This window comes from Malaya genurostris, chromosome 2 (assembly GCF_030247185.1).
Source record: "Malaya genurostris strain Urasoe2022 chromosome 2, Malgen_1.1, whole genome shotgun sequence".
NCBI lineage: Eukaryota > Metazoa > Arthropoda > Insecta > Diptera > Culicidae > Malaya > Malaya genurostris.
The window spans coordinates 92,254,370-92,280,438 of NC_080571.1; the positions used below are offsets into that span (position 1 = coordinate 92,254,370).

Genomic DNA, 26,069 nt, shown 5'->3' on the forward strand with positions numbered 1-26,069 from the left:
GAATAAATGTTTGATTTTCCATGGAATTTTTCATGTTGTAGATTTATATAAAAATCTGGAATCTCCCTTTTGACTTCAACCAATATATAAAATAGTGATTCTTTGGTATCTAAATTTGATATGAACTGATAGATAAATGTGATATGTACTGCTCCATTACATTTTACCTATGAAACACGTAATTTTTACTGGATTATATGCATTAAACAGCTTTTAAATGCCAGTCTATTAAAACCTACGTGAAAAGTAGGGTGGAAAATATTCACATAACTTTTCACGTAACTATAACAAGATTATTATTTTGAGTGCAAAACACTGTCTGCTGTATTTTAGGTAAACCGACAAGTTATTGTGAGAGAGTCGTCCCAAAATTCACTAATTTTCGTGCACTAAACAAGGTAAACGCGTAAAACAAATGTATTACTGTTTATTTGTTTACGTTGCAATCAGCTGATTTTGAAGTTCCGATTTTGATCTCATCAAGATGGGGTCGTGACAAGGGCCGATTCCAAACAGAGGTACAAGAATTATTCAGAAGTTGTCAACGTCACAATGACAATCTGAACCATTTTTTTTATTCAGTTCAGGAACAGAAAATTTTGTTCAAGTCTGTATATCTGTTATCTGTGGTTCAGGTTATTTTAAACGCAGAAGGTATAAATCAAAAGGCATTAAAGTTTATTTTTACCTCTCTCATATAGGAAAGCTTTGCAAGCACTGCGAAAACTGATTTTACCACCGGGATCTGAAGGGTCTAGTATCATATACCATTTGACTCAGTTCGTCGAGATCATAAAATGTGTGTGCGTGTGTTGGTATGTATCATTGGCTGTGTGTATGTAACAAATAATGTCATTCAATTTTCTGAGAGACGCCTGAACCGATTTTCATAAAACTCTGATCCAAATGAAAAGTCCTATGGTCCCATAGACTGCTACTGAGTTTCATCTTTGTCCGACTTCTGGTTCTGGAATTACAAGGTAATATGTGCTAATCTATGAGAAAATGCTCATTCAATTTACTCGGAAATTCTTAACCGATTTTCACAAACTAGGATGCAAATGAAAGATCCCGAAAAGCCTGTTCGAATCCGCTTTCCGGTTCCGAAATTAAAGCGCGATATATAAAATATTTTCAATTTCATGAATATTTTACACAAGTGCTGGCGAAACTAATTCCAAATTTGAATAAATTGTAGTTCATCTTTACTTGGGACTACTAGCACAGACTAACAGACACGACACTATGAGTAAATTCTTCTAAAGATAAATTTTCGTGGGGCACTAGCTCCATCTTTATTGAACTGCGCGAACTATTTACTATCGGTACACCATTTGCGTTATGTAAACGTTTTTATACGATTTGGTTCCCCCTCGTTCGTTAACTGAACTGATTTCATCAGGCTTTGTAAAATATTTGAAAATGAATCGTCGCAATAAATTATGGGATTACGTTGATAATATATTGAACTTTTTTAGCGATATTTGAACGCAACAATTTATTTTTCTCAACGTTGTTCAGCAAAAAGAATTCTCAGGTACGTGAAACCGATTATTGGTTTGCGGTATATATAACTGTAATATTTATTCTTTTTAGTTTGTTTTTCATATGGAATGTTTTAAAAGTTCTTCATCGGGCCAGATGTGAGATTAACTTGTAGTAATCTAGGCTATTTTTGATTGTGTTGGTAATTTTCACCCGAAATTAAGTGGCAGAAGGCCAGTAGCAAGTAAATATTGTAACAAAACTTGGGTTCGAATTTGTATTGCGTTGAAAAACACGACTGGATGCTTTTGATAGGGTAACATGGCGCCATCATGACATGCGAGTTCTTGCCCCAACTAAAGGAATATTTGAAATGAGTGTTAAAATGATTAAAAAATCCCATTTGGAAGTCCTTTTGTTTTGTGATTGTAAATGAACTGTCAAAAAGCAGACCCTGTCAGCTTGTAGTGAAATCAACCTTCAGTGCAGTAACGCTATCGCACGGCATCACATTCAACATACAGGGCTGGCAATAATCAACTCAGTACTTCATCATCACCGAGTTCAGCTCACCTGCACATCGGTTCCAAAAGCATCGCTGAACGAGTTGAGTAACTGGGTAACTATTTCAATAGAGAAAACATCGTCTCAACATCGTAGTGTCAAGCAATCAGCAGATGAGCGCTGACTGCTCATCAAATATTAGAACCCACTGAGAGACGATTTGTGAGTTGTGATTTGATGTGTTTGTACATCAACACATTGAATCAGATTCTTATGAAACTGTCTCGCTTGTATTCCCCACCCACCAGAGTTGCCATGGGCGGCCAATGTTCGAATCGATGCCATTTCAATCCATTTCTCAAGACATGTTCTCGCATGCTGGAGAACGCATTCGTTTCAGTAGCCAGTTGTGTTTAGCTCGAGACATGAAATTCAATCGTTTATGGTATACATCACACTACGGTTCGACATTTGTTTTCGTGCATTAATGCTCGTGTTCGTTTTGAGTACCAGCAAAAACAAAGCACAGACTAACAGACAGGACACTCAAATTAGATTCTTCAATCATTTTAACTGTCATTTCGAATATTCCTTTATTTGGGACAGTACTCACATGTGTCATGATGGCGCCACGTTACCCTATCAAAAATATCCTGTCTGTCATCTAGACTGTGTTTATTTTTTTCATTTACCAACAGAGTTGCCATTTATACAGAATTACCTGTAATGTATTGATATGTATTTGCATTTGTATGCGAATTTCATGCAGGATACAGATTTAATACATATTGCCAAAACTATATACAAAATTGTGCCTACCTCTCATCCTTCAACGCAATACAAAATCGAACCCGTTTAGTGGCAATATTTACTTGCTTCTGATCTGCCGCCACTTAATTTCGGGTGAAAATTACCAACACAATAAAAAATAGTCTAGATGAACAATGTTGAGAAAAATAAATGGTTACCTTCCAACATCGCTAAAAAGTTTAGTATATTATTAACGTAATATAATAATTTACTGTGACGATTCATTTCCAAATATTATGATGAAACCAGGCATCCCTGCAAGCAGCTGATCGGTGTTGACAAACGAGGGGGAACCAACTAGTAAATTAACTTTTACATAACACAAGGGGTGTACCGATAGTAAATAGTTCGCGCAGTACAATATAGGTGGAACTAGTGCATCACGAAAAATTATTTTTATAAGAATTTACTCATACTGTCATGTCTGTTAGTCTGTGGGTATAGCTCGGTACAGTGATGCCAAACTCAATACTCACTTTTTAAAACTAGGAATAAGAGTTGAATGCTATGAAATCAAAACTGAGAACCATCAATACCATCATAATTTGATGTCAGCGGTGCTCTGTATAGGTGAGTGTGTTTGTTTAAATCAGCGATGATTTTCATCTTTACCATCATTTTTCGGATTGCATCGTAAATCATGTGGTGAGCTGATGAATAGAAAAAATCAAATCTTATGAGCGAGTTTTTGCCATCCTTGTCAACATATCATGTCAATTGTATGGGTGCTATTTTGGCGCGCACGAATTTGACATTCCTCTTCCCTACTTCTTTGTACGAGGTTCGATGCAGATTCGTCTAAAAGTGCCGTGTGTAATGCTGCCGTTTACTGATGAAAATCAATCCTACACTGAAAACAATTTTCTTGTAGATTCGATAACAAAGCTGTTTTTCAAATTACTTATCTGATGAATGGTAAATTTTACAGAAATTTTCTTCGATTTAACAAATCAATGTTTGAAAATACTATGAAAAAAATTCTTTCTGATATGCATAGTAAATTTTAGTATAGCCATTATTTGAAATAAATTCAGTGCCTAATTTAAACAACTAGAATATTTCTGTTAATTCTGCTATATAACACTAGTCTTATTCTATATTTTACCATTTTGGTTAAATTGAAATAAAAATAATTACGTTTCTCAAATAATAATTCTTGGTTCTTAAGTTATCTCAAGTGCAGTATTTTTAAACATCGTATTGCAGTAGAAATAACCATAAAACTTTTGCTGCGTATGCAAAAAAATATAGAACAAGTTTTTATGAGTCGTCATCTTGGCGTATGGTTTGAATTTGTTTTTTCCAATCGTGTTTATCGTGAAATAGATGGTGAAAAAATTGAAATAATTGTTGACGATATTATTGCTGATGAAGGTTTAATCTCAGGTGTGGGGTTCTCTAAAAAAATGAAAAACATAATCCGATTTTACTCTAGATGCAGATGAATTTTTGGAGCTCCGTGATTTGATTCATTTTTGGATGTTTGTGTGTTGGACGTGGTGTTTCAAACAATATGCAAACTGTACATTTGATTGTTTTCCAAGAAAACATGTATGAGAAAATTTTCTGATTTGAATTGATACGATACTTAACAACCTATACATTCTATTGAAAAAAAAGCATGTTCACAATTAATTGAATAGTGTATAACAATACATTAAAATATTTTTCAATTGTCAAAGCAATTTTGTGGCAGGTTTTGTAACAGCAAATCGTATTGTTTTTCAAAAATACTTTTTATTCGGGTATCTTACTATTGTCGTAGGTAATATTATTAGAACAGTAAAATGGTAAAACATACTATTTCAATTTGTTGTTTAAAATACTAGATGTAGCTTTAATTAAGCATAGTATATCGTACTATATCAACAGATATTCTGCTTAAACATACCACAACATAAAAATGGACAAATAAACGATAAATTGTATTCAAATTAATCAATATGTATGTTCTACAAGATTTATATGGTGCATTGTATTTAATTTCACCCTCGAAATGGTATATTCTACCATTATTTTTCTTTCAGTGTATCTTATTTTCGTTTGTGGTTGTAAGGCTGTGAACCATTTCGGGGTTAATTTTAACTTTTGGTTAAAATCTGACACTCGAGCGGTTAATTTGATGTTGTCAAAAATAACCTGACAAAATTTTCCGACACTGAAAAAAATCTTGCAATGCAGATTCTAATATTAATTCTTTAGTTGACATTATTTCCAGTGGAAAATGAACCCAAATATCTTTCCGTCCGTAAAATTTTGAAAAAGCCGTAGTTTTAGTAAAATTTAACTACTCGACACAAAATAACCACTCAAGTTTTAGATTTCAACCAAAAGTTAAAATTAACCACGAAATAATTCACAGCCTAGATGATCCGTAAGAAAGACTAATAGAAAATCGCGTACCTCTAGCATGATACAGAGTAAACGTCGTTTGAAGTATTTTCTTTTCGCGTGACTCTTTTACTTCATTGACTCTAGTACCCAGTAAATTCGAACATCGGACGCATCGTGCACGAAAGCTTTTGATTGCGTTTCGAGCTTACATAGTGTATCGGTAGAACAAAAGAGTGAAGATATACCAAAGCAGAGAGCGGATGTCTGATTACTCAGGTGATGAGATATATCGGGGTTGGATTTCCAACCTCGAACATAGGGTCAGAGTTTTTCTGGCCCTAAGAGGCGAATGACCTAAAGGTTAAAGCCTCTATGATCGATACAAATGTTTAACAATCTTTCTCACCCTATCGGGAAGACGTTAGAGATGGGCAATTCGCTCCTGAGCTGTTCCAGTGAATCGAATCATTGAAGTGAGCTGACAGCTCACAGCTCTTTTCAAAAGAACCGCAGCTCATCAGCTCACTCATTTGCTACCCAGTTCACTGCATTATGACGAAAGGAACACGCTACGAGCTGATCGGATCTTCGGCTCTTTAAGAGATTCAATTTAGTCGACATCAATTAAAGATAAATTAATTCGCATTGCATTCATTGCATCATTGCGAATCAATGAGTCAATTTCGATCATGCATATGAAAGAAAACCGGTGCATAAGAAAAACGGCGCACAAAATGAAATTTAAGTTCAAACTAAAAGAGCTGATGAGCTGATACATCGAATCGATTCACTTTGGTGAGCTGATCGGTTCGGAGCTGTTCACTAAAATGAGCTGTTTTGCACGCCTCTAGAAGACGTCGGCTCGAAAATGTCTTGTTTGATATTCCTTCGCTCTGTTTCTCTAGCGATACATAATGTAAACATAAAGCTTTTTTAGGTCAGCGCGGTTGATGCAAATGGTGCAGAATTGTCCGATGACGGGCCGATCGAAGCGCTACGATCGGCCCTATATCGTGCTCAATCGGTCCGATAATCGGACCGATGATCGGACTTATGCGGGTCTACAAATTTCACTGGGTATCATTTACTTTCGTCAACTGTTCGTTTTTCCGTCATGTATGTGTTCGAAAACTTGAAACGCCAAATTTATGGTGCGTACTCTTTTTGACAGCCATTGAAACGAATGGATCATTTAATGCGGAAGAAGAGCGTAGCAAATGTAGACCTCGCGGCGTTGCGAGGAGAGGCCAAAGTCAAAATTATGCTTGAACAGCAAGAAGAACCACAAGAGTGATTATTGTACCAGTTTGGAAGTAGGTAAATCATCGTCTTAAATCGGTACGTAATTGTTCTGGTGTAGTTACAAGAAGATCACACTGAATCCGGGATCGCGAAAATTACGCATAATCTAATTACCTTTGTCCCTATTGCGGGATGGCAGCGAAAAATGAAAAGCATCCACAGCGTGAGTAGGATCTCGTCACCATCATCGTCATCATCATCAGCATCACCTTCGCAGCAGTTCCTCGCGAACCAGCAGAAACTATCGACAACATCGCAAGGCGAAAGAAGTCAGATTCAGAAGATCGTTCATTATGGTGGACGAGAAGGTTACTGCTACTCAACGTCTCGTCAACAGCTATGGGACCTCCGATAGTGTCGTCAGCCTGCTATGTTATGAATGAAATTATCGTTCGGTTTGACAGATTAGTGACCGATTAGAAACCGGGCTGAGAAATTCCGGTTGTGTACAAAATGTGAAAACGAAAACCGACGTTTCCAGTGGTAAAATACTTTTTCAATAGATTTCGATTGCTTTTCAAATGTTAGTAGGATCAAAATTAGTAGTGCAAGTAGTGCAAATTATCCCAAGGGTTCACAACCTTCAGTTCATTCGCTTTTAAATCGCAAGTGTAAACAGTGCCGCGCCGACCGAGATAATACTTGGTATTTATCTTTGGCTCAGTGTGTTCAAGAGGTGCACAGAAGTCCAATCACAATACTCGCAAGATTTCATACCGCGTAAGCAGGAAAGGGTTGGGATTCAGTCGTCAATCAAACCTGCCAACAGCGCATCAATCGACCACCAGGTTCAACTAGTGCCGAAGAGTTTCGCGGCTTCGATACCAACAGAACCAGCTGCAGCAACAGTTGAAATAATGGGCAACTGCATTGGAATCAATCGCAATGAGCCGGAAACTCTCGACACCGGATCCTCCAACATAACCCGGCCTGTGACGGGTAAGTGCAAATCAAAATGCGGAACATCGCACCTATTGGTGCCACCTTCGAAGTGTAACATTCTAATCTGAATCTTGAGCAGCGACGCCTCTCTTTGCCGCTATGTCGAGATGACGATGGTGGACGACCTTCAAACACTTGTTTTGCTTCGCGTGTCGCTCACACACCCGCCACATGCTACCTGTCGTCCGTGCATCGTCTTTCCTTGCGGGTTCGCCTCACGACTGATATCAGCGTGTTGGCATAGAAGCGGGGATTTTATTCAAATTGCCGATGATAACTGGCGCTGGCACATACAGACACACGTATGTGGAAGCGGCAGTAGTTGTAGAGAAACAAATCGAATCCTGGTTGTGATTTATTATTTGGTTTTATGGGCGCCGTTAAATGTCGTTCGGTTAGAAAGGTTTCTACAACTTTGGGTGGAATTTTGCTAAGACACCTATAGGGACGTTAGGCAAATATCGTAGTTTGGTTGAACGAACTTTCTAATACCGAAGTTATCAAAAAACTTGGTTACAGGTGAAGTGCTATCTAGATTTAAAAGATAACGTAATCGTTGATCAAATGCATTCTGTAATGTTGTCTTGTTAGGCACTTCGGTTCTGGCATATCTTCTAACCGGGTTGAGCAAAGTTTGCTCCAGGTTCTAAAAAGAAAATCAATTTAAATGCTACTGCGCGACAGATAAAATCCAACCGATATTCGATGCTATAATCTCTGTAAGTCAAGAAAGTCCAAAGAGCTTGTGATCGAACGTCAATATTTAGAATTTATGAAGAGCTCATGATCATCAATCGTCAATATAACAATCTATCTGCTAATAAGGGCCTACGTTTGTTTAGTTTTCCTTTCAATTATCACGGCGTAGTTCCAAGCTTTCCAGCCCAGTCGACTAATGATGATTTTAGTCAACGTTTCATGTCGATCAAATTTCGAGTACACGGCGCAGACATTCGATCTTTGATCAGGAAAGATTTTTAGTTCTCCTGTACCCGAACGAATCATCTGCGAAATCAAATACCACCTCGGAATGTAGCACCATAACTTTGCTTCTGGTTATGCAAAGAGTTAACGGAAAAGATTGCCGATGGTTCCGTCATAATAGTAAAACTAAACAAAGAGCTGTTCATTATCAGAAATAAACCAAGCACAAACAGCGTAACAAATCGGAATTGTAAGGAAATTGACGAATAGCAAAACAAACAAAAAAAACGAGGTGGCAATGACAGTTATATTTGAACCAGAGGTGGAAATAAGCCCATTTTGCGCATGAAAATGTGAATCAAGATTTCCGATTGTGAATAAAAAACCGAACACCGTGAATTAAAAAATTGGGTAACAAAACTAAAATTGCGATTATGTTTTTCATTGTGGAAAATGAAATTGAAGACCATTTTAAGTTCTAAGTAAATCCAAAATTTATCTTATCAAAAAATCATTCATTTCAAAATTGATTATAATATCTACAATAAATATGGGATATGAAAAGATAACACTGACTATTTTTATTTAATGTGCATCAAAAATTTTGCTTTTTTCCACCCCTGATTTGAACTGCTAGTGCGCTGATGATTCGAAGACGAAACGTGAAGAAAATCAAAACGATCAAATCTCCGTTGCCCCGATTAAATTAGGTTTAAGTTGAATTCCACTATTCAGTTGATTTTGCACGATTCTACGACATTGGCTTGATGTCATTGCAGAAAGACAAAATACGTTCCGTGGTTAACCTTAAACGGTACACTTTGACATAAGAGGTAAAAATTCACATCGTCATTGTAATATATAGTAAAAATGAATGAATCTAGATGGCTGCTTTGTGCGATTCCAAAAATAGAACCTTGCTAAGGGTAGTAAAATGTGGTTGCTCCATGTCTCCAGAGTGGTTCAATTGATAGAACAACTCTACTGAACGGGAAAGGTTTTTAGATTTCCATTGAGTTTCAACATTCAAATTAGCAGTTAACTAGAAGTTAGCTAGATCCCACATGCTTGTTATAAATCATAATCGAAGATAATACCGATTCAAATAGAATATTAATTTTCAAGAAAAGTAACACTTCATAGTTTTTTGTAGCTTTTATGATTAAAAAAAAAACAAAAATTTACGATAAACAATTGGTCAACTTCCATTTGACGCATTTTTGTTTTCAAAGTGCATTGAAAAAACCCTCTGCACCCCTTATTTTAAACATGGGAGTGTAAAGCACCTTGTCTACAGTTTAATTTTGACATTTGCTGTTAAATTGAGGAAATCGCTACTCCGAGGCAAAAAGAACAACGCTTCAAAATTGTGCTCGTGCACCTCCAAAATACGAACTACTCGCACACCAAGCTGGAGAAATTGAAAGTGTTCGGAAAACGTTTGTCGACAGTCAAAAACATTGGATCAGGGCGAATCTAAATTCGGAGTCCTCATAAACGTCGAAAAGACTGTTTCAAAGGCAGTTCCAATCTCAGTCAGTCTGAAATTTCGCAAGCGAGTTGAGTGTGCCTTCTTCTCAATCATAAATTGAGCTTATAAATTAGCCGGACTGTCTATTCACAAGACGGTGCTCCAAAAAAAAAACGTGACGATAAACAAATCAATTCGGCAACAAGAAACATTTTCGTCTCTCACTGCAACAAAAGCGAGCATCAATACCAACGACTTACCCTACGACAAGACGAAATCGAAATACACTGAGGTCTCTTTTTACGCGATGGATACGTACCGCGTAAAAAAAATCGCGCAAGAAAAAAATCACTTAACTTCGGAAATTCGCGCAAAAAAAAACCTCCAAACTAAAATAAAAATTGTTTTGATCCAGATCTGGTGTAATCTCAAAAGAATTTTTTTTGTGAAAATCGACTTTGGGACATAGAAAAATTTTGAGACTTCCAAAATCGAAAATTTTTTTTGATGCCGGAATAAACCGCATAACTTCGGAAATCCGCGTAAAAAAAGCCGCGTAAAAAGAAACCGCATAAAAAAACCGCGTAAAAAGAGACTCCAGTGTAACGAGAATCTGTGAAGTTTGTCTTCTGAAGTTTGAAGTTTGTCTTCTGAAGTTTGAAGAGTGTCTAAAATATGATAAATCAAAGTAATTACACCCCAGAATCTCTTAGAAAACGAAAACTACTCTAGATACGAGCACGAACAGATAAAAATCATTGTGAATCGTTCTCTGTCGTACTCGATTCTGGAAGATTCATTTGAATATCGATACTGCACAGTATACGATTTTCACTAAGTGAAAATGACTTTTGTACGCTCTGAGCACATCAACTGGAAGTGCTTTTACGATTTTACGCGACAATCTTGGCATGAAAAATATACTTTCCAAATCGATGCCGCGATCGCTTTCAATTGAACAGAGGCAATAACTACGCATCAACAATTCAGCGAGCTGTTTAGTCACAATCAGTGCTGTAAAACTTCATTCAATTCAATTAAAATCGAATGTGTGCTCACACTGACGAGCACTCTACTGCAGTAAACTTCACATTCTAACACACACCCTTCGCAGTCTCACCGATCGGGCATCATCCCGTCCTTCATTCGTGTTCTCTCTACCGAAGCTCAGTTTAACCACCGTCAGTTTATCTCTTGAAGTAACAAAATATCTCTTACAATTGAAAGAGAGAGCGGCATTCAAAAGAGGTTCATGTAAACATTCGAATTGGTTCAAGATAATGGAAAAACCGTCATGATAACTGAAATATCAATTACAAAATAAACATAAATTTATTGTTCCCTCTTTCAATTTTCATTTTTAATATTTCGAAACACATCTCAATACATTTCAAACAGTAGAAATTGTCGATGTTGACTTGCTGGCGAGTTGATGTTTATACCTATTCATTCGCACCTGCTTACTACCCACAGTGTAGACAAGGAAGACAATGAAACAGGTAGACTACTTGACACTACAAACTGGGCAAGCCAAACTTCATGTGACTTGGTACGGGTATTCAATTGACGATGAATTCTGGGAGCTTCGGCAACAAAAGTAAAATAAATGAGAAGGGATATGCTGACAGTCAACGGTCATAAATTTAATTTTCATAAAAAAAACTCGATTAAGAAGAAGTTTTACAGCACTGGGCACAATAAACAGGATTTCTCTCGTCAGTATGTGTCAATAGACGAAACATGGATCAATCATTTTACTCCGGAGTTGAGTCAGCTTAGTGGCGTGTAGACGGGGAAAGCCGTGCGACTATCTTGAAAAGGGAAGAACCATCAACAGTGACCATTACATTGAGTTATTGATGCGTTTGAAGAGAGAAATAAGAAAAACATAGTCCTCATATGTAGAAGAAAAAAAATCATCTTTCACCAAGCCAATGAACCGCCATTCCGAAAGTCAATGAAAGCAATGGCCAAATTGAACGAATTGGGTTTTCCTCATCCACCATTTTCCCCAGAACTAGCCCCCAGCGAGTACTGGATTTTGCTGATCTTAAAAAGATACTTCAGCAAAATAAATGTTTGGTTCGAAAGAAAAATTTATCGCAGTAATTCAAGCCTATTTTGAGGCCAAGGACAAATAATTCTATAAACCAGGCTTCGAAAAGTTGAAAAAGCATAGGAAACAATTGTTTTGAACTTCAAGGTAATTAGGTCGATGAATAAAAACATAATTACACAAGAAAATTGTTTTCCTAGTTAGTCCCACGATTTTTTGAACGATGTGTTATGGCAGGCAATCCGTTCCTGTGGCTTGAAGAGCGACATTCACATCGTAACCGGGACCATCAACCTATAAATTTTGAGTTTCGGAAAGTCTGAAAAAACCAGTGGCGTTTCGTGATAAAGTTTACTGGTTGTGCACTGCTTAAATGATATGATATCAAATGTAACAGTTCGATGTAAGTGAAAACTAAAGTTTGAGGAATGAATGCTTGTGTTTTGAATAAAATGAAACAACGATATACTTCCAGACGGGATTATTTTATTAAACTTATTTCATATTATCGATACAATAGAACTTCATCAATACAACCACTTCGACGTTGCAACTGAGACAGCAATTTGCTTTCAACTGCCATAAGCATAAACCACTGAAGCTTCTCCTGGAGTTGGGCAAACAAGTTCCCACTTGACAGAGAGAACAATAAATCTCAGAGCTGAGTTAAGTAATTCCTTCTTTTATTGAATCTGTGCAGTAACTCATGTGCACGAAAAAGACACTAACACAGCGACAAGAGAATTCTAAGTTGGTTGTATATAAGATGTATGTAAATACACGCAAAAATGGTGCACAAGACTATGTGCTCGAATACAGAGCGCCACGTATTGGCTACGGCAATGCGATATGAAAAGATAGTTTAGCTGTCATTGACCAGCAAGCACTAACAACTTAGAATGAATTTGTGCATATTGTGTTGTGGACAAAATCGCACATTATTTTATATTGTATAAATATCTTCCGACCTTCTTTCATCGATTAGATAAAGAACTAAAAAAATAATTTAATGTGGATGGGAATGCAGTTAATTCCTTCAATTTGGCCTGTTGTGTAGGGCACAAGATGCACATAAGGACGAGAAGCCACTGGGAAAAACGTCTATTTCCTTTGCTCAATAGATTATTTTCTTTGGTAAGATTTTGCATCTGACCTATACGTAAGAAGGCAACGCCGCGTAGTGATGCCTCTTAACTCGTCCGATTTTCACTCAACAAAAAAAGTTTGGTACAACGTCAAACAGAACCACTCTTTGTGGTGGAACCGGAACCCAGTGACGGGAAGCCGGACAAAATCTCAAAATTTAATATTTTATTTATTTTGTAAAAAATTCTCAAAAATTCAAGGTAATTGGACCGGATTTTAGTTTTTGCCAGCACTTTGAATGTTAATAATTCAAGTAACTCTGATGATTTGACTGTCCAAAAGCCGCAATTTCTGGGTTCATTTTAAGTATCTGTAACTTTTGAAATTTTCCACCGATTTGAGCAAAACTAGTTTGATTTTGAAGATTTTGTTCCATATTATTGTTATAGTTTCGACTGTTGAATTTTTGTTCTACGCTGCTCTAAAAAGCAAAAAAAAAATGATTCAGTATAAACATCATTTTTATATTTTCGACCGATCCAACAGTCGACTATCAACGAATATGTAAATCTTCGGTTTAGGGTTTTCACGAGCTTCCAATACGCACCACATTTTCATCACGAGCTTCCAATACGCACCAACATGCTGCGTTTTTGGTAGTTATCCGTTATCCAGACGCAAAAACAAAATATGTATTCCTAAATCGGAAATAACGGCCGATCGCTAGCAAACCTACAATCCACCCATTTGCTCGGTTTATTCAAAGCTAGTTGCTATACCTTAGTTAAAGCGAAAGACTCATAATATGTTACTCTACGAAGACCAGGTGACGTAGTTCGAGTCGTCTAACATCTAATCGAAAGCGGTGATCTCTTGTCTACCCGAAGATTAGTGCATTTACTTTAAATAGAGACGAACAGCAGCGCGATTTTGGCTGCACACGGCGTTTTATTATTTGTTGCGATGAAAAATTCAAAAATCTTCGAAAAGTAATTTAAAAACCTGTTTTAATGCACCTAGTGATGTAATGATGGCTTCTAATTTTACTTCTATTTTCAAAAACATCACTAGAAGATTCTGTCAAGAACTTTTTTTCAAACTTGAATAAAATGACAAACTTTCTTTGGGTACAAACCCTTTTTAATTTCTAAACAGTTATGTCATCAAGTTAATAAACATTTAGATGTAGCAACTCTGCACGCTATACAAAATTGAACAAAGCACGCTGTGTGCTAGGCGGTGGTGTTTTCTTCTTCCGTACCAGCAGTTTGCATCATTTTGTAAGACAATTTGAATGTTTTGACATCCATCGCCTTATAATTTTGGAACCAGAAGTTGAATCTGGATGAAATTGCACAGTATCTTTTAAGACTCTGAGAGCTTCAATTTCAATCATGATTTGTGAAAATCGGTCTAACCGTTGCTTAGAAATCGAAGTGAGTTCCGTTTTTGGAACTTTTCTTCACTATTACCGGTGCTTTCGAAAGCGGAACTAGGGAACTAATAGTCCCAAATGATGAATTTACTGCTAAGTTCGATAAAGATTTGCACCTCGTTTCGCCATCACTTGTGAAAAAATACTCATGAAAATTAAATATTCTCACTTATTGCACTCTAATACCGGAATCGGAAGTCCAATTTGGATCAACTTTTCGGGGACATTTCTAAAAATTTTTGGACTTTTTATATGCATCTTAGTTAGTAAAAATCGGTTAAGAAATTTCCGAGAAAATAGAGTGCGCATTTTTCTCATAGATTTGCACATATTACCTTGTAACTCCGGAACTGGAAGTCGGATAAAGATAAAATTCAACTGCAAGCTATAGGACCATAAGATCTTTCGTTTGAATCTAAGCTTATGAAAATCGGTTCAGCCATATATGAGAAAAGAATGAGCATTTTGTTCATTTTTTTGGAGCATATCACTCTGTAATCCCAGAACCGGAAGTCGGATCGGGATAAAATTCAATTGCAGTTTTTGGGACTATAAGACTTTTCATTTGAATCTGAGTTTGTTAAAATCGGTTCAATCATCTTTGAGAAAATCGAGTAACATTATTACAGTCTCTTAGTCTGCTATTGAATTTGATTTGGATCCGACTTCCGGTTCCGGAGCTACAGGGTTATGTTATGGGTTAATTTTAAATACACACATGAATTTAATGAATATTTAATCCAGTCTTCCTGTTCTGAAACTACAGCGCGAAAAGTGAACATTTTCAATTTCTTGAGTATTTTTTTTCACTAGCGATGGCAACAAAAACATTGCAAATCCCATAAAACTAAATGATTGATGCTCCTAGGTTGCAGAACTTGTTAGTTGGTAGATATATAAACTTAATTTGCCCCTATTGGTTCCCCGTTTCCTGTTCCGAGATCACCAAAAGTAGTGAAGAAAAACTTAATTCGATTTCTCCGCAATGGTTGAAACGATTTCCACAAGTCTCGATTTAAAATGAATCTCTTATTGTCTTAAAAACTACTGTTCAAGTCAATCCGGATCCGACTTTCGGTACCGTAGTTACAGAGTGATGAGTGTCAAAACTTGCAACTTGAATGATGCACACAGCGGCACAGTTTTTGATCACCGAAGCTCGGGTTTGAAAACACAACCGATTCCATCGGCACCGAGCACGCATGAGCACAAGTTTTGAACCGTGCTGAAGAAATCAGAACTACTATGATGGTACGAACGTCTGTTATCGGTGCATGGTTTTGATTGAACACGGTGCTAGGGTTGCAAAATGAAAACGGATACCCAGAATAATAAAATTTCAATGGATTCGAGTTTATTCCAAAAGATATGCATCGAAGTTTCATGCTTCGCAATGCGTATGAAATTTTCTCAGTCGGTTGTCGACAGTGAAAACAGCAATTAATATTATTATTTTTACGTTTCGTCTTTGACTCATCAGTGCAGAGCAGTTCAAATTGAACTGCTTAGTGCTAAACTCGGCAGTTCAATTTGAACCGCTAAGCAGACGTAAAGTTTCTGCTACTTACAGAACACTTTTTGTTTTGCAACGAAGTGCAATGTCTTTTCTGACGTGCCGAACGAATTAATATTATGCATGATGTGATTAATAATAATTATTATGATAACAATGACAATATTAAAAATCTGATGATAGCAACATCGCTGCGACTGCTGTATGTTGGAAACATACATAATCGTGCGCTCCTGTTACTTCTAGAAATCAAATTCATTATAATAGCGTTTTTGTTATTAATCTAAACAGGGTTATATGGTACAAATAGTCATCTCATTAGTAGAGTCCCCATATGATTTTGTGGATTACTCGACTTTCAATTAGAGAATTGTGATGAAATCGAATACAATGTCTTCGTTTCGGCTCTAAGAAGCGGCTTTCATAATACTCAAACTCTCACAATGAAATATTTTTCCTATCATCTAACAATGCCTAAACCAAAGAAGAATTATTTTGTGTGTCCAAAGGATTTCCTTCAATTTTACATCATCTTGTATAGAAACACACTTGAAATTAAACTTTCTACACTGATTCGCTGTAATTCCGAAATTGAAAGTCAGTTTATTAAAATCGTCGCTTAGAGCGACAATACAAGCAAAAGAAAATCTCTTCTAAATTTAGCTCAAATTTGTTTCTTTCGTTTTGTCGTGAATACGACTTACTTTACTATGGGGCGCCTTTTCAGAATTTACCCTGTACAAGAATGGGCAGAACTTTATCGTGAATATCTCTTGATGTACTTAACCCAACAGCATAATTTTTTCTACAAGCTATCGGGAATATGATCAGGAATTTGCGATTGAATTTTCAACAGTGTGAGATATCCAAAAATAACTCAAAATGCAAGTTTTCTAAAACTTTTGGAAATAATGAGAAAAACTCATCACGCTTGCTTGCCTCTTTCGCACCCGGACGACGGTCTTGAGGTAGTCAGGCACATATCAGTTTCGAATATTTACTGGACGAGTATGGAAGATAAACTTTGATCGAAAATCGTCCATTTCTTCTAGGGCTAGTGATTTTAGTTCTTGAATTCAGGTCCAGTCCCTAATTTCAGAATTCTTCGATTCAGTTCTTTTTGGAACAATTAACATATTCCCAAAGAACTATGCGAAATTTTGCTTTACTGTACTACGGTCCTTTTGTCAACCAGTTGGAGTTTGTAGTTGTTGTAAGAACTTTCTGCTAAAATGCATAGCACCGGCTCAGTTTAAGTGCATCGTTTCAAATTGTAGTAATGAAGAAGGGGGAAAGTTGGCTCCAATAATACAAGTGATCAACTAATTGATATTCGAAAGTTATTAGCGTTTCAGTTATATTCGTATTCACGACATCCAGTTATGTCTGTGACATTACACACCCATACCTTTTTTTTAAGTGGTTTTAACCTTAACGTCATTTGCCTCTTCGGGCCAGAAAAATTGTATGATTGTATGAACTGAGTTGGGAATCGAACCCAGGCGGGCTGTGTGAAAGACATCGACCTGTCTTAGTATGTGAGCTAAACGAAGCAACTTTAGTAATACCAGTTTGCAGTTCTCGGTACCGGATGCACCGGAAACACAACTTCCGGTTCCGGCACAAAAGGGTGAGGTGTATTTAAAATTCCAAACCGTCACTTAGAGCAAAGCCGCATATAACGGAAAAATCGGCTAGTGATATTATAAAAAATAATCGAAAAGTGAGGTTGTGTGAGTAACCTGAGATCGATATCAGATATCAAAAGAACGTGTTGGCTTTATATTGGATGAGCATTTGGCTATGAGAAAGCTTTGTTCAAATTGGGTGCCGCGTTTGCTCACTATTGACCAAAAACAACAACGTGTTGATGATTCTGAGCAGTGTTTGGTCATTTTTAAACGATATGTGACAATGGATGAAACATGGATTCAACACTTCACTCCGGAATCAAAACGATCGTTATCTGAGTGGACAGCAATTGGTAAACCTCATTCAATACGCCCGAAAGAACAACAATCGGCTGGAAAGATTATGGCCTCGGTATTTTGGATTTCGATTGACCGTGTCACAAGTCAATCAAAACAATGGCAAAACTACAAGCATTGAACTTCGAATTGCTCCCACATCCACCGTATTCGCCAGATTTGGCTCACAGTGACTACTAACTGTTCGCAGACCTGAAAAAATTATCGCTGAAACTGAGGCCTATTTTGAGGCAAAAGATAAATCGTTCTACAAAAGTGGTTTTGACATGTTAGACCAGCGCCGGAATGATTGCGTTGGTCTTTATGGAGATTACGTTGATGAATAGAATTAATTTTGAACCAAAAAATCGTGTTCTGCGACTTTTCAGACCATGTGTTATAACCAGGGTGGCAAGTGACTAAGAAAATCGGGAAAACCAGGAAAAAGTTGGGAATTTCGTTTCACCGGGAAAAATCGGGAAAAAGTCGGGAATTTTAGTGCAAATCCGGGAATAAATTTACTAGTCCAAATCTTAGTAACGATTTTCAACATCATGATTTTCCTGATACAATAAATGAAAAGATGGAGGCAATTTTGTGTTTGAGCTAGAAGTTCAGTACAAGTTTTGAAACATCTTATTGTCCCACACAGGTTCAATAATGCACTATCCATTGGAAATGAGGCCAACACCTCATGTCCGAACGGTTTTGTATGGGTTTGACAGTAATTTTAAATCAATAAGAGCTTTCTTAGTTGTCATCAATAACAGCACAATGAATCTCATAATGAAAAATAAGGATAATTTTGATGCTTCTGCTGGATTCCTATTAAATCTCGACATATATTAGAAAAGGTTCCAAGTGCGAATGACAGTTTCTCTTTGTTTATTTTCTCTTTCAATTATTACGGCGTATTCCTGTATTTTCCAACATTTTTTCAACAGCAGATCGAAAGTTGATAGTTTCAGTCGTTATTTTATGCAAAGTGTAAGACAGAAGAATTGCCGATAGGACCGTAATAATCGAAAGAAAGAGTAAAGAAAGAGAAACTGTCATTTGCACTTAGGATCTTTTTTAGTGTTTGTCTTCAAATTTCAGAATAAGTAAGCATAATGGTAAAAGTAACATCAGGCAACATGTTCAATAATTTTTTTTAAGAATTCTCAGGAGCCGTGTTTTTAGTTGCCGGCTAATGATTCCCCTAATTTCACCAAAATTTGTCTGAGTAATGTCAAATTGTAACAATACTTGTTTAGTAATCTTGGTATTGATTTCAATAGGATTCACAACATCGAGAAAGCTGTCGACTTTCATTTTATACACCGTTTGCAAGGAGTATTTGATTTCCTTCTTTGACAGCAAAAATTGGTTTTTCAAAGTTCGTAAGAGCCTGTTCAGTGAATCTCTGTTAATTTTTTTTAAAGATTATCTGCTATGATGAGGATATTGATGTCGACGAAGGAGCAGTCGAAGATTGTCGATGATAGGCGTTTTTCCAAAGTGACGAGCGTACATGTTAAGAATTCTAAAAGAATTTTGTTCTCTCGCCAAAACCCAACTCTGAAAAAATATTGTATATGTTGTTAGCGTCTCGTCCTCATGTGCACCTCGTGCACTGCACAACTGGTCAAATAGGCTCTATGAGAACTTGTATGCGCACATTCAGGAGAGGCTTCGGTGGTTTGTGCTTATGGTAGTTGAAAACAAATTGCTGTCTTAGTTGCAACGTCGAGACGCGACTGGTTGTTAGAAGGATTTAATTAATTGATTTTTAATTTTTAACCTAATACTTTTTTCCAGACTATACTAGGCTAAAATAGTATTGGAATACACTAGAGATGATCAGTCCGCGAACGGTCCAAAAGAACTAGTTCTACTCGAAGATTGAGTGTACTGGAGTTCTTTATTGAAGAATGATAGCTCTATATTCTTCTCAATAGAAATGAAAGTAATCGAGTTCTTTGAGCATGCATATAAATAAGTTGCGTCTTTCGAAACGTTTGCTGGTTTGAGGAATCTGGTAGAAGTTTCAGAAAAACGAAAGAACGGTTCAGTAGAACTAATTCTTTCGGTACAACTATTAAGTTTACAACAGTTTTTTTAAATGAACGGTTTTGCCCATTTCTAGAATACACCCCTAACTTGCATAAATTTGAAGATATCCCTAAAAAGATTGATTCAGTGGTAGTCTTGAAAAAGATTGAATAGTTCGACAAATAATTTTTTTAATTTTAATTGTAAGACTTTAAATTTAATTCTTCATTATTAGGCTTTAAAATAACTGATGGTATATCTTGAAAACTACAAAACACCACGAATAATCGAATATGATGTGAAAGCTGCGCTTAAGAGCATTATTGCTTCTTGCTTTTTAGAAGTTTAAATAAAATGTGTTTATTTTTCAAGAAAATTGCAAGAATTTTTATGCTTCATTCTTAGTGAAATGCAAGACTGATCACTTTCATCACCGTTGGCCAGATATGTTTCTTGTTTTAATCCTATTGTTACATCGAAGTTACTGGCGAAGTAAAAGACAAAATAAAGATGCTGGAATACATTGGGCTGGATGGTACTGTTAGTTCAGAAGATAAACGTTTGGTCAAACTGTGGACGAGATTTTTAATCGTAGTTCCAAGCAGATACCCGAAACATACTTATTTCTCAACGCTCGATGTTTTTTTGGACATGGGACTCCAACTTAAAGCCTGAATGAGAGAAATATTTAAAAAAAACTGAACATAGGCTATTTGGGTCTGTTCAAAAAGCGGGAATTTTTAGTCTCGCGCACCGGGAAAACCGGGAAAAAACTGGGAAATTGAAATGGCTAATTCACTTGCCACCCTGTATAACGATATGGGTCTCCAAAGTTCTGTTCTAAAGATGGACTTTTCAGAAATTTTACTACCTTTCTAAAGAGAAAGGCCAAATTGTTATGAGTAATGGCGGGGGGAGGCATTTCAGAAATTTGTACTCTCATGTGAATAGAGACAGGCGGTCCTAACACGAGACAATATTACTATCAGTAGTCGTGATTTTGACACCGTACTGTTGATAGTGTGATGGAAAACGTCTTGGATTGACAATACTGTGTATTGACAATAACATTGTTTCATGTGAGCGCCAGTACAGAGCAAAGTGTTTCAGCATTTCGGCAAGTACGTTTAACTCAACTTACCCTACCTTCCCCCGATAAGTATCACATTTCAACGTTTCATCTGATTTGTGCAAAGTAAAAACCGAGGAGATTTTCGTATGCGAAACGAGGAGCAACCGTGTGGCGACTGGTGAGTGCGATGACAGCGATATATTTTTTTTTCGCGTAAATATAAGTATCTTTTTATTTTGTTGCTTTCTGTGACGGAGACTATCGCGATTTGATTTTAGATTTGAATGTGACTCTCGGGATCCGAACTGTCGTCGTCGTCGTAATGTGCGCACCAAAACCAACGCACAGCAACGCAACGCAACAGTCGGAGTAAATATTGATCGATTTATTAGCGAATCACAGGCGGATCCAATGACTGTTAATATATACAAAGCGGTTACTACCGGAATGCTGAAACACCTGACCCGCAACAGCTGAAGGCAACTGGCGCGACTGGTGGGGGGAATGGTAGAAGCGGTTTGAACTTGATAGTGAGTTGCCAGCGGGTGGATTACGGAAAATTTCAAAAAATATACCACCATTACTAACCTAAACGATGACTCGGAGGAAGCCTTATAATATATTGATGGACTCGGCCAACGGCCTCTTTATCGAATAGCCACCACCGCATTTGAACTCACGACCTTCGACCGAATGGCCCAGAAATTATGCAGGTTCATACATATGTCATAGGGGGATATTTTGCTGTCGATACATGTCACCTGGAATGTTGTTGACGGAGGTGAGCCTGGGTCCGGATATATTAATTTCCGATCTAGGCTCAACAATGTCAGCGGTTTCATTGTCAATCAACCGACAGTGACGAGAAGTGGGACGACTAACAAGGCTTTGCCATTCGGTATGAATATTTTCAGCTCCATATATGAAATAGTATTAGAAAGTTTCCCTTCCTCGTCGGTGGGTTTTGGTTTGTGTTTGGTTGCGCAATTTTTTTTGGCAGTGTAGGGGTTCGGTGGGAGAATTACTACCGAGAGATTCGGGGCAGGAGGGTACCTCGTTTCCAAGGTACGCAACACTTGGTTGTAAACAGTAGAAACGCGTTCTGACAACCCTTGAAAGAGCTTAGTTTTATGATCATCGATAAAAATAGGATAACTTTTTCCAAAAGACAAGTCACATGCTATGGTTTCTCATCGTTGTCAGCCAACATCGCAACGGTTCTAAGTTGAACCGTAATTACGACTAGGTGGTCACACAAATGTTCTGTCCTCTTTTTTCCGAACTGAGTCAGACTATCAGACTTCATGTATTCATTCATTATTGAATATTTTATGCTTTGCGTTTCCATTGATGATCGGATAAAGTGGAGCGATAAACAATGTGGGGCCTTAAAAAAAAAGAAACATGCACTGCGCATATTTCGTTGGTGCTTGGTCTCGTCGTAATAGTACGGGACTTACACCGCCCAACTCGGAGTTAAATGCAACCCACCCAAGAATGGCCAATCATTCAAACCAACCCCTTTCTGGCAGAGACAATGAATGACGGATTGGCGTTGGTTTGCAGCAGGCTGCTAATCGGTGCCGTAATGTTCGGCGACACAGTCAGTGCTTCATTTCAAGAAAGTAGTATTATTATGAAGCATACTAATGGAAACACAAAAATAGAACGATTGCCTTCGTTTATGTTTGATGGTATCAGCTGATTTCGATTGTTCTGATGATATGATAGACCAGACGCGTACACGGGAAATTCGACTGGGTTAAATAAACCGAGACTATATTTATTCCTGAAACGGAAATTACCTCTATGAAAAAATCAATTTGGATACCACCCGGAATCCCAATATATAACATTAAACAAAAATAAACATTTATCACATTGACTTAATTAATTGTGGTAGGAAAATTACTTTTTAAGATTTTCGCTCTGATTTTATCATTACACTTGACTGGAATAAACATCCCTCCATCGTAAAATTTTCAGGGGCGTTAAAAAGTCATCCACCCAATTTACATTGCTCACAACGGGTTATTACGATCGTGCGGATTTTCCGTTTCAGCGGATTTGAAGCGGACTCTAATCCCGGTGGTAAAGTTAAAAGGAGTTACTATTTCGAGGTATCAAATCGACATGGTGTTTCGCGGATAGAATTCATGTTTCTTGGAGTAAAAAATCTAATTCGTGCCATGTATGCCAACGTCAATGCATGTGAATGAACTTTGAATATTAATTATCAGGTGTACAACTTTGCATCCGCCGTTTTTCGATAGGTGGCTGTACCGGCTGAGGCTGTTCAAAATACATAATTGATAATGCCTTTGAAGTGAGTGTGTACAGTGCCTAACGAATTGTCAACTCCGTTTCAGTGACAGTTGTTCTTGTTTTCGTATTATTCACGCTCGAAATAGTCTGTTCATGTGCCCAATTCTCGCCATTTGCGGGAAGTTTCACTTTTCTGTTACAATTCGAAGAAAATGCAGCTGAAGCACATCGAATGCTCTCAGAAACTTACAGTGATGCTGCTCTGAGTGAAAGAACGTATCGGGAGTGGTTTCAACGTTTTAAGAATGGTGATTTCGATGTCGAAAACAAACATGGTGGTGGAAGAGAAAAAACCTTCAAAGATGAACAACTAGAAGCATTGCTTCATGAAGATTCATGCCAAACCCAAGAAGAGCTTGCCGAATCGTGAGTCAGCAAGCCATTTCAAAACGTCTCAAGGCGCTGGGCAAGATTCAGAAAGAAGGAAACTGGGTGCCGTACGAGTTGAAACCGAGGGACATCGAGCGCTGTCTATTTGAATGTGAGCAACTGCTTCAAAGACAAAATCGTAAGGGGTTTTCACATCGAATCGTAACCGGTGATGAAAAGTTGGTTCGATACGATAATCCTAAACGCAGAAAATCATGGGGAAAGCCCGGGCATGCTACTTCGTCGAAGGCAAAACCGAATATTCACGGCGCCAAGGTTATAATATGTATTTGGTGGGATCAGCTCGGTGTGATTTACTACGAGTTCTTAAAACCGGGTGAAACCATCACAGGAAATCGCTACCGAACGCAACTGATGCACCTTAGTCGCGCGCTAAAAGGAAAGCGGCCACAATATCAAGAGCGACATGAGAAAGTCATCCTCCAACACGACAATGCTCGGCCTCACGTCACAAAAGTGGTCAAAAAGTACCTGGAAACGCTGAAATGGGAAGTCTTACCCCACCCGCCGTGTTCCCCAGATGTCGTCCCTTCTGACTTCCACCTATTCCGTTCGATGGCACACGGCCTGGCAGATCAACATTTTCAATCCTTCGAAGAGTTGGAAAAATGGATTAGTCAATAGGATTAGGATAGTGTCAAAAGAGGACTCCTTTTTCTAGCCGGGATCCGAAAATTGTCGGAAAGATGGGAGAAAGTTGTCGCTAGCGACGGACTTTTGCAAGCACTTTTTCGCAATAAAGCTTTTAATTTCGGATAAAAACGGCGGAAGCAATGTTATACACCTGATAGTATATAAAAATCATACCCAAACTTATTGATATCGTACCAAAGGTTCGTTTAAGACGCGAGTAAGATCTATCACTTTCGAAAAAAAAAATTATGAATATATCGGCAAATTTTCAAGCCTATGGGAACAACACGTTTCTATTTTTCGAAAGCACGTTTCCAAAGACTGTGTCCATCGTCATTTAAAAACTACTTCACCTACTAGTACTATTTCAAATTTCTACTATTTTCAAGTTTTGCACGATCTTTCTACACATAAAATACCCAATCCCAAAATTTGCCTGTAGACGTCGTCAGTCGTCATGGAAGCGCTGCTCAGTAAAGTTGCCCGGAATTTGAGTCGGAATTCCTTGTGAGTTTCAAATGCACCTACTGATTCCGCCCGAAATTGATTGTTTTATTTTATTTGGAATCCAATTTGAAAACACAATGAATTCCTAGTCAAATTTCGCGATTTCAGACGAGTTTACCTAGTTTACATGCCAAGAACCATCGCAGTTCGGTCTAAATGCAGATCCTTTGGTCGTGACATTTCAAGGCTTTTTTCAGTCCCACAGATAATCATTAATTGAATTTCCACAATTTCCTACCAAAAGCATCCGATTTTTCAAAATGAAAGTTGAAAAAGTTTGCACCGTTACAAACACATTCAATTACGACGGACAACGCTCTCACGCAATGCAAAAATTACAGTGTTGATGTAAAACACATCTTTATACTAGTATGGGTGTCGTTTCGTAATATGTCGTTCGAAACCGTTGCCACATATACAGATAAATCTGAAAAATACAGATTTGAATATAGCGAAAAGAAAGAATTTCTCAACACTGCTAAAAATCCACATTTGTTTAAAAAGCGTTTTTCTAAATATATTCCATGTTTCTATGCGGATCAAGTATGTCACATTTCTTATGACCGTTGGGATCTACAATTTGTGGAAAGGGCGGGTGGCTAATGTCAGTGACAGAACTGGATGACGCGAATACGAATGAAACTAATATGTTTTTTCACACTTCTGAATATCTAAATTCGTTCTCATAAGTTTTTATACTGTGTGAATTGTGCAAGACTTCATCTCTTTAGTCCCAGAATTAAAACGGTGGGCCTATAATAAAGTACGACGAATTAACGACACACTTTTTCCAGCACACAAATTAATAAGACAGCGCTAAAGAGAGTAAAAAATTACTCGCCTGCAGAAGTGTAAGTAGGAATTAAAATATTTTCTGTGTTCTTTAATAATTACTTTACGGATACTAAAAGTTTACTACGTAGGCTAGAATTAATGAAACGTGTCAATTTTTACATTTTATTTTTACCCAGTAGGTTTCGCGAGAATGCAATGTCGTCAAAGCCGTCGCCTTGCATCAAAGCCGTCGCCGGAGCACGCGAAAGACAAACAAGTGTCATGAGTTTTCCTCTTCAATACCAAACATTTAAAAAACTATTATTATTTCAAGTTTGTGTGTTATACTACTGCAAGTTCTGTCATAAATTGCTGATCATATTTTCGATAACTTGATGAAAAAATTAAGTTGTTGGGTTAAGTACAACAAGAGGTATTATCATTAGAGATCGTCCGTGTGTTGCTACTCCATTATTGATCAGAACTAACTAAGCTTGCAAAACGT

General features: G+C 37.4%; 1 protein-coding gene across 2 annotated transcripts in view; it reads left to right on the forward strand.

The window, feature by feature from the left end:
• Nucleotides 1-6,310: 6,310 nt before the first annotated feature.
• The window catches only part of LOC131428274 (ubiquitin domain-containing protein 1), a 36,040-nt gene continuing 16,281 nt past the window's right edge, over nucleotides 6,311-26,069 (forward strand). Inside the window, exons 1-2 of one of the 2 annotated variants that reach the window (XM_058592088.1) lie at nucleotides 6,311-6,471; nucleotides 6,575-7,374. In XM_058592088.1, the coding sequence (XP_058448071.1) occupies nucleotides 7,293-7,374 (82 nt within the window). In that variant the 5' untranslated portion in view covers nucleotides 6,311-6,471; nucleotides 6,575-7,292. Of the gene's footprint in view, nucleotides 7,375-26,069 lie in introns of both variants that reach the window. The other variant, XM_058592086.1, reaches the window with a different exon arrangement.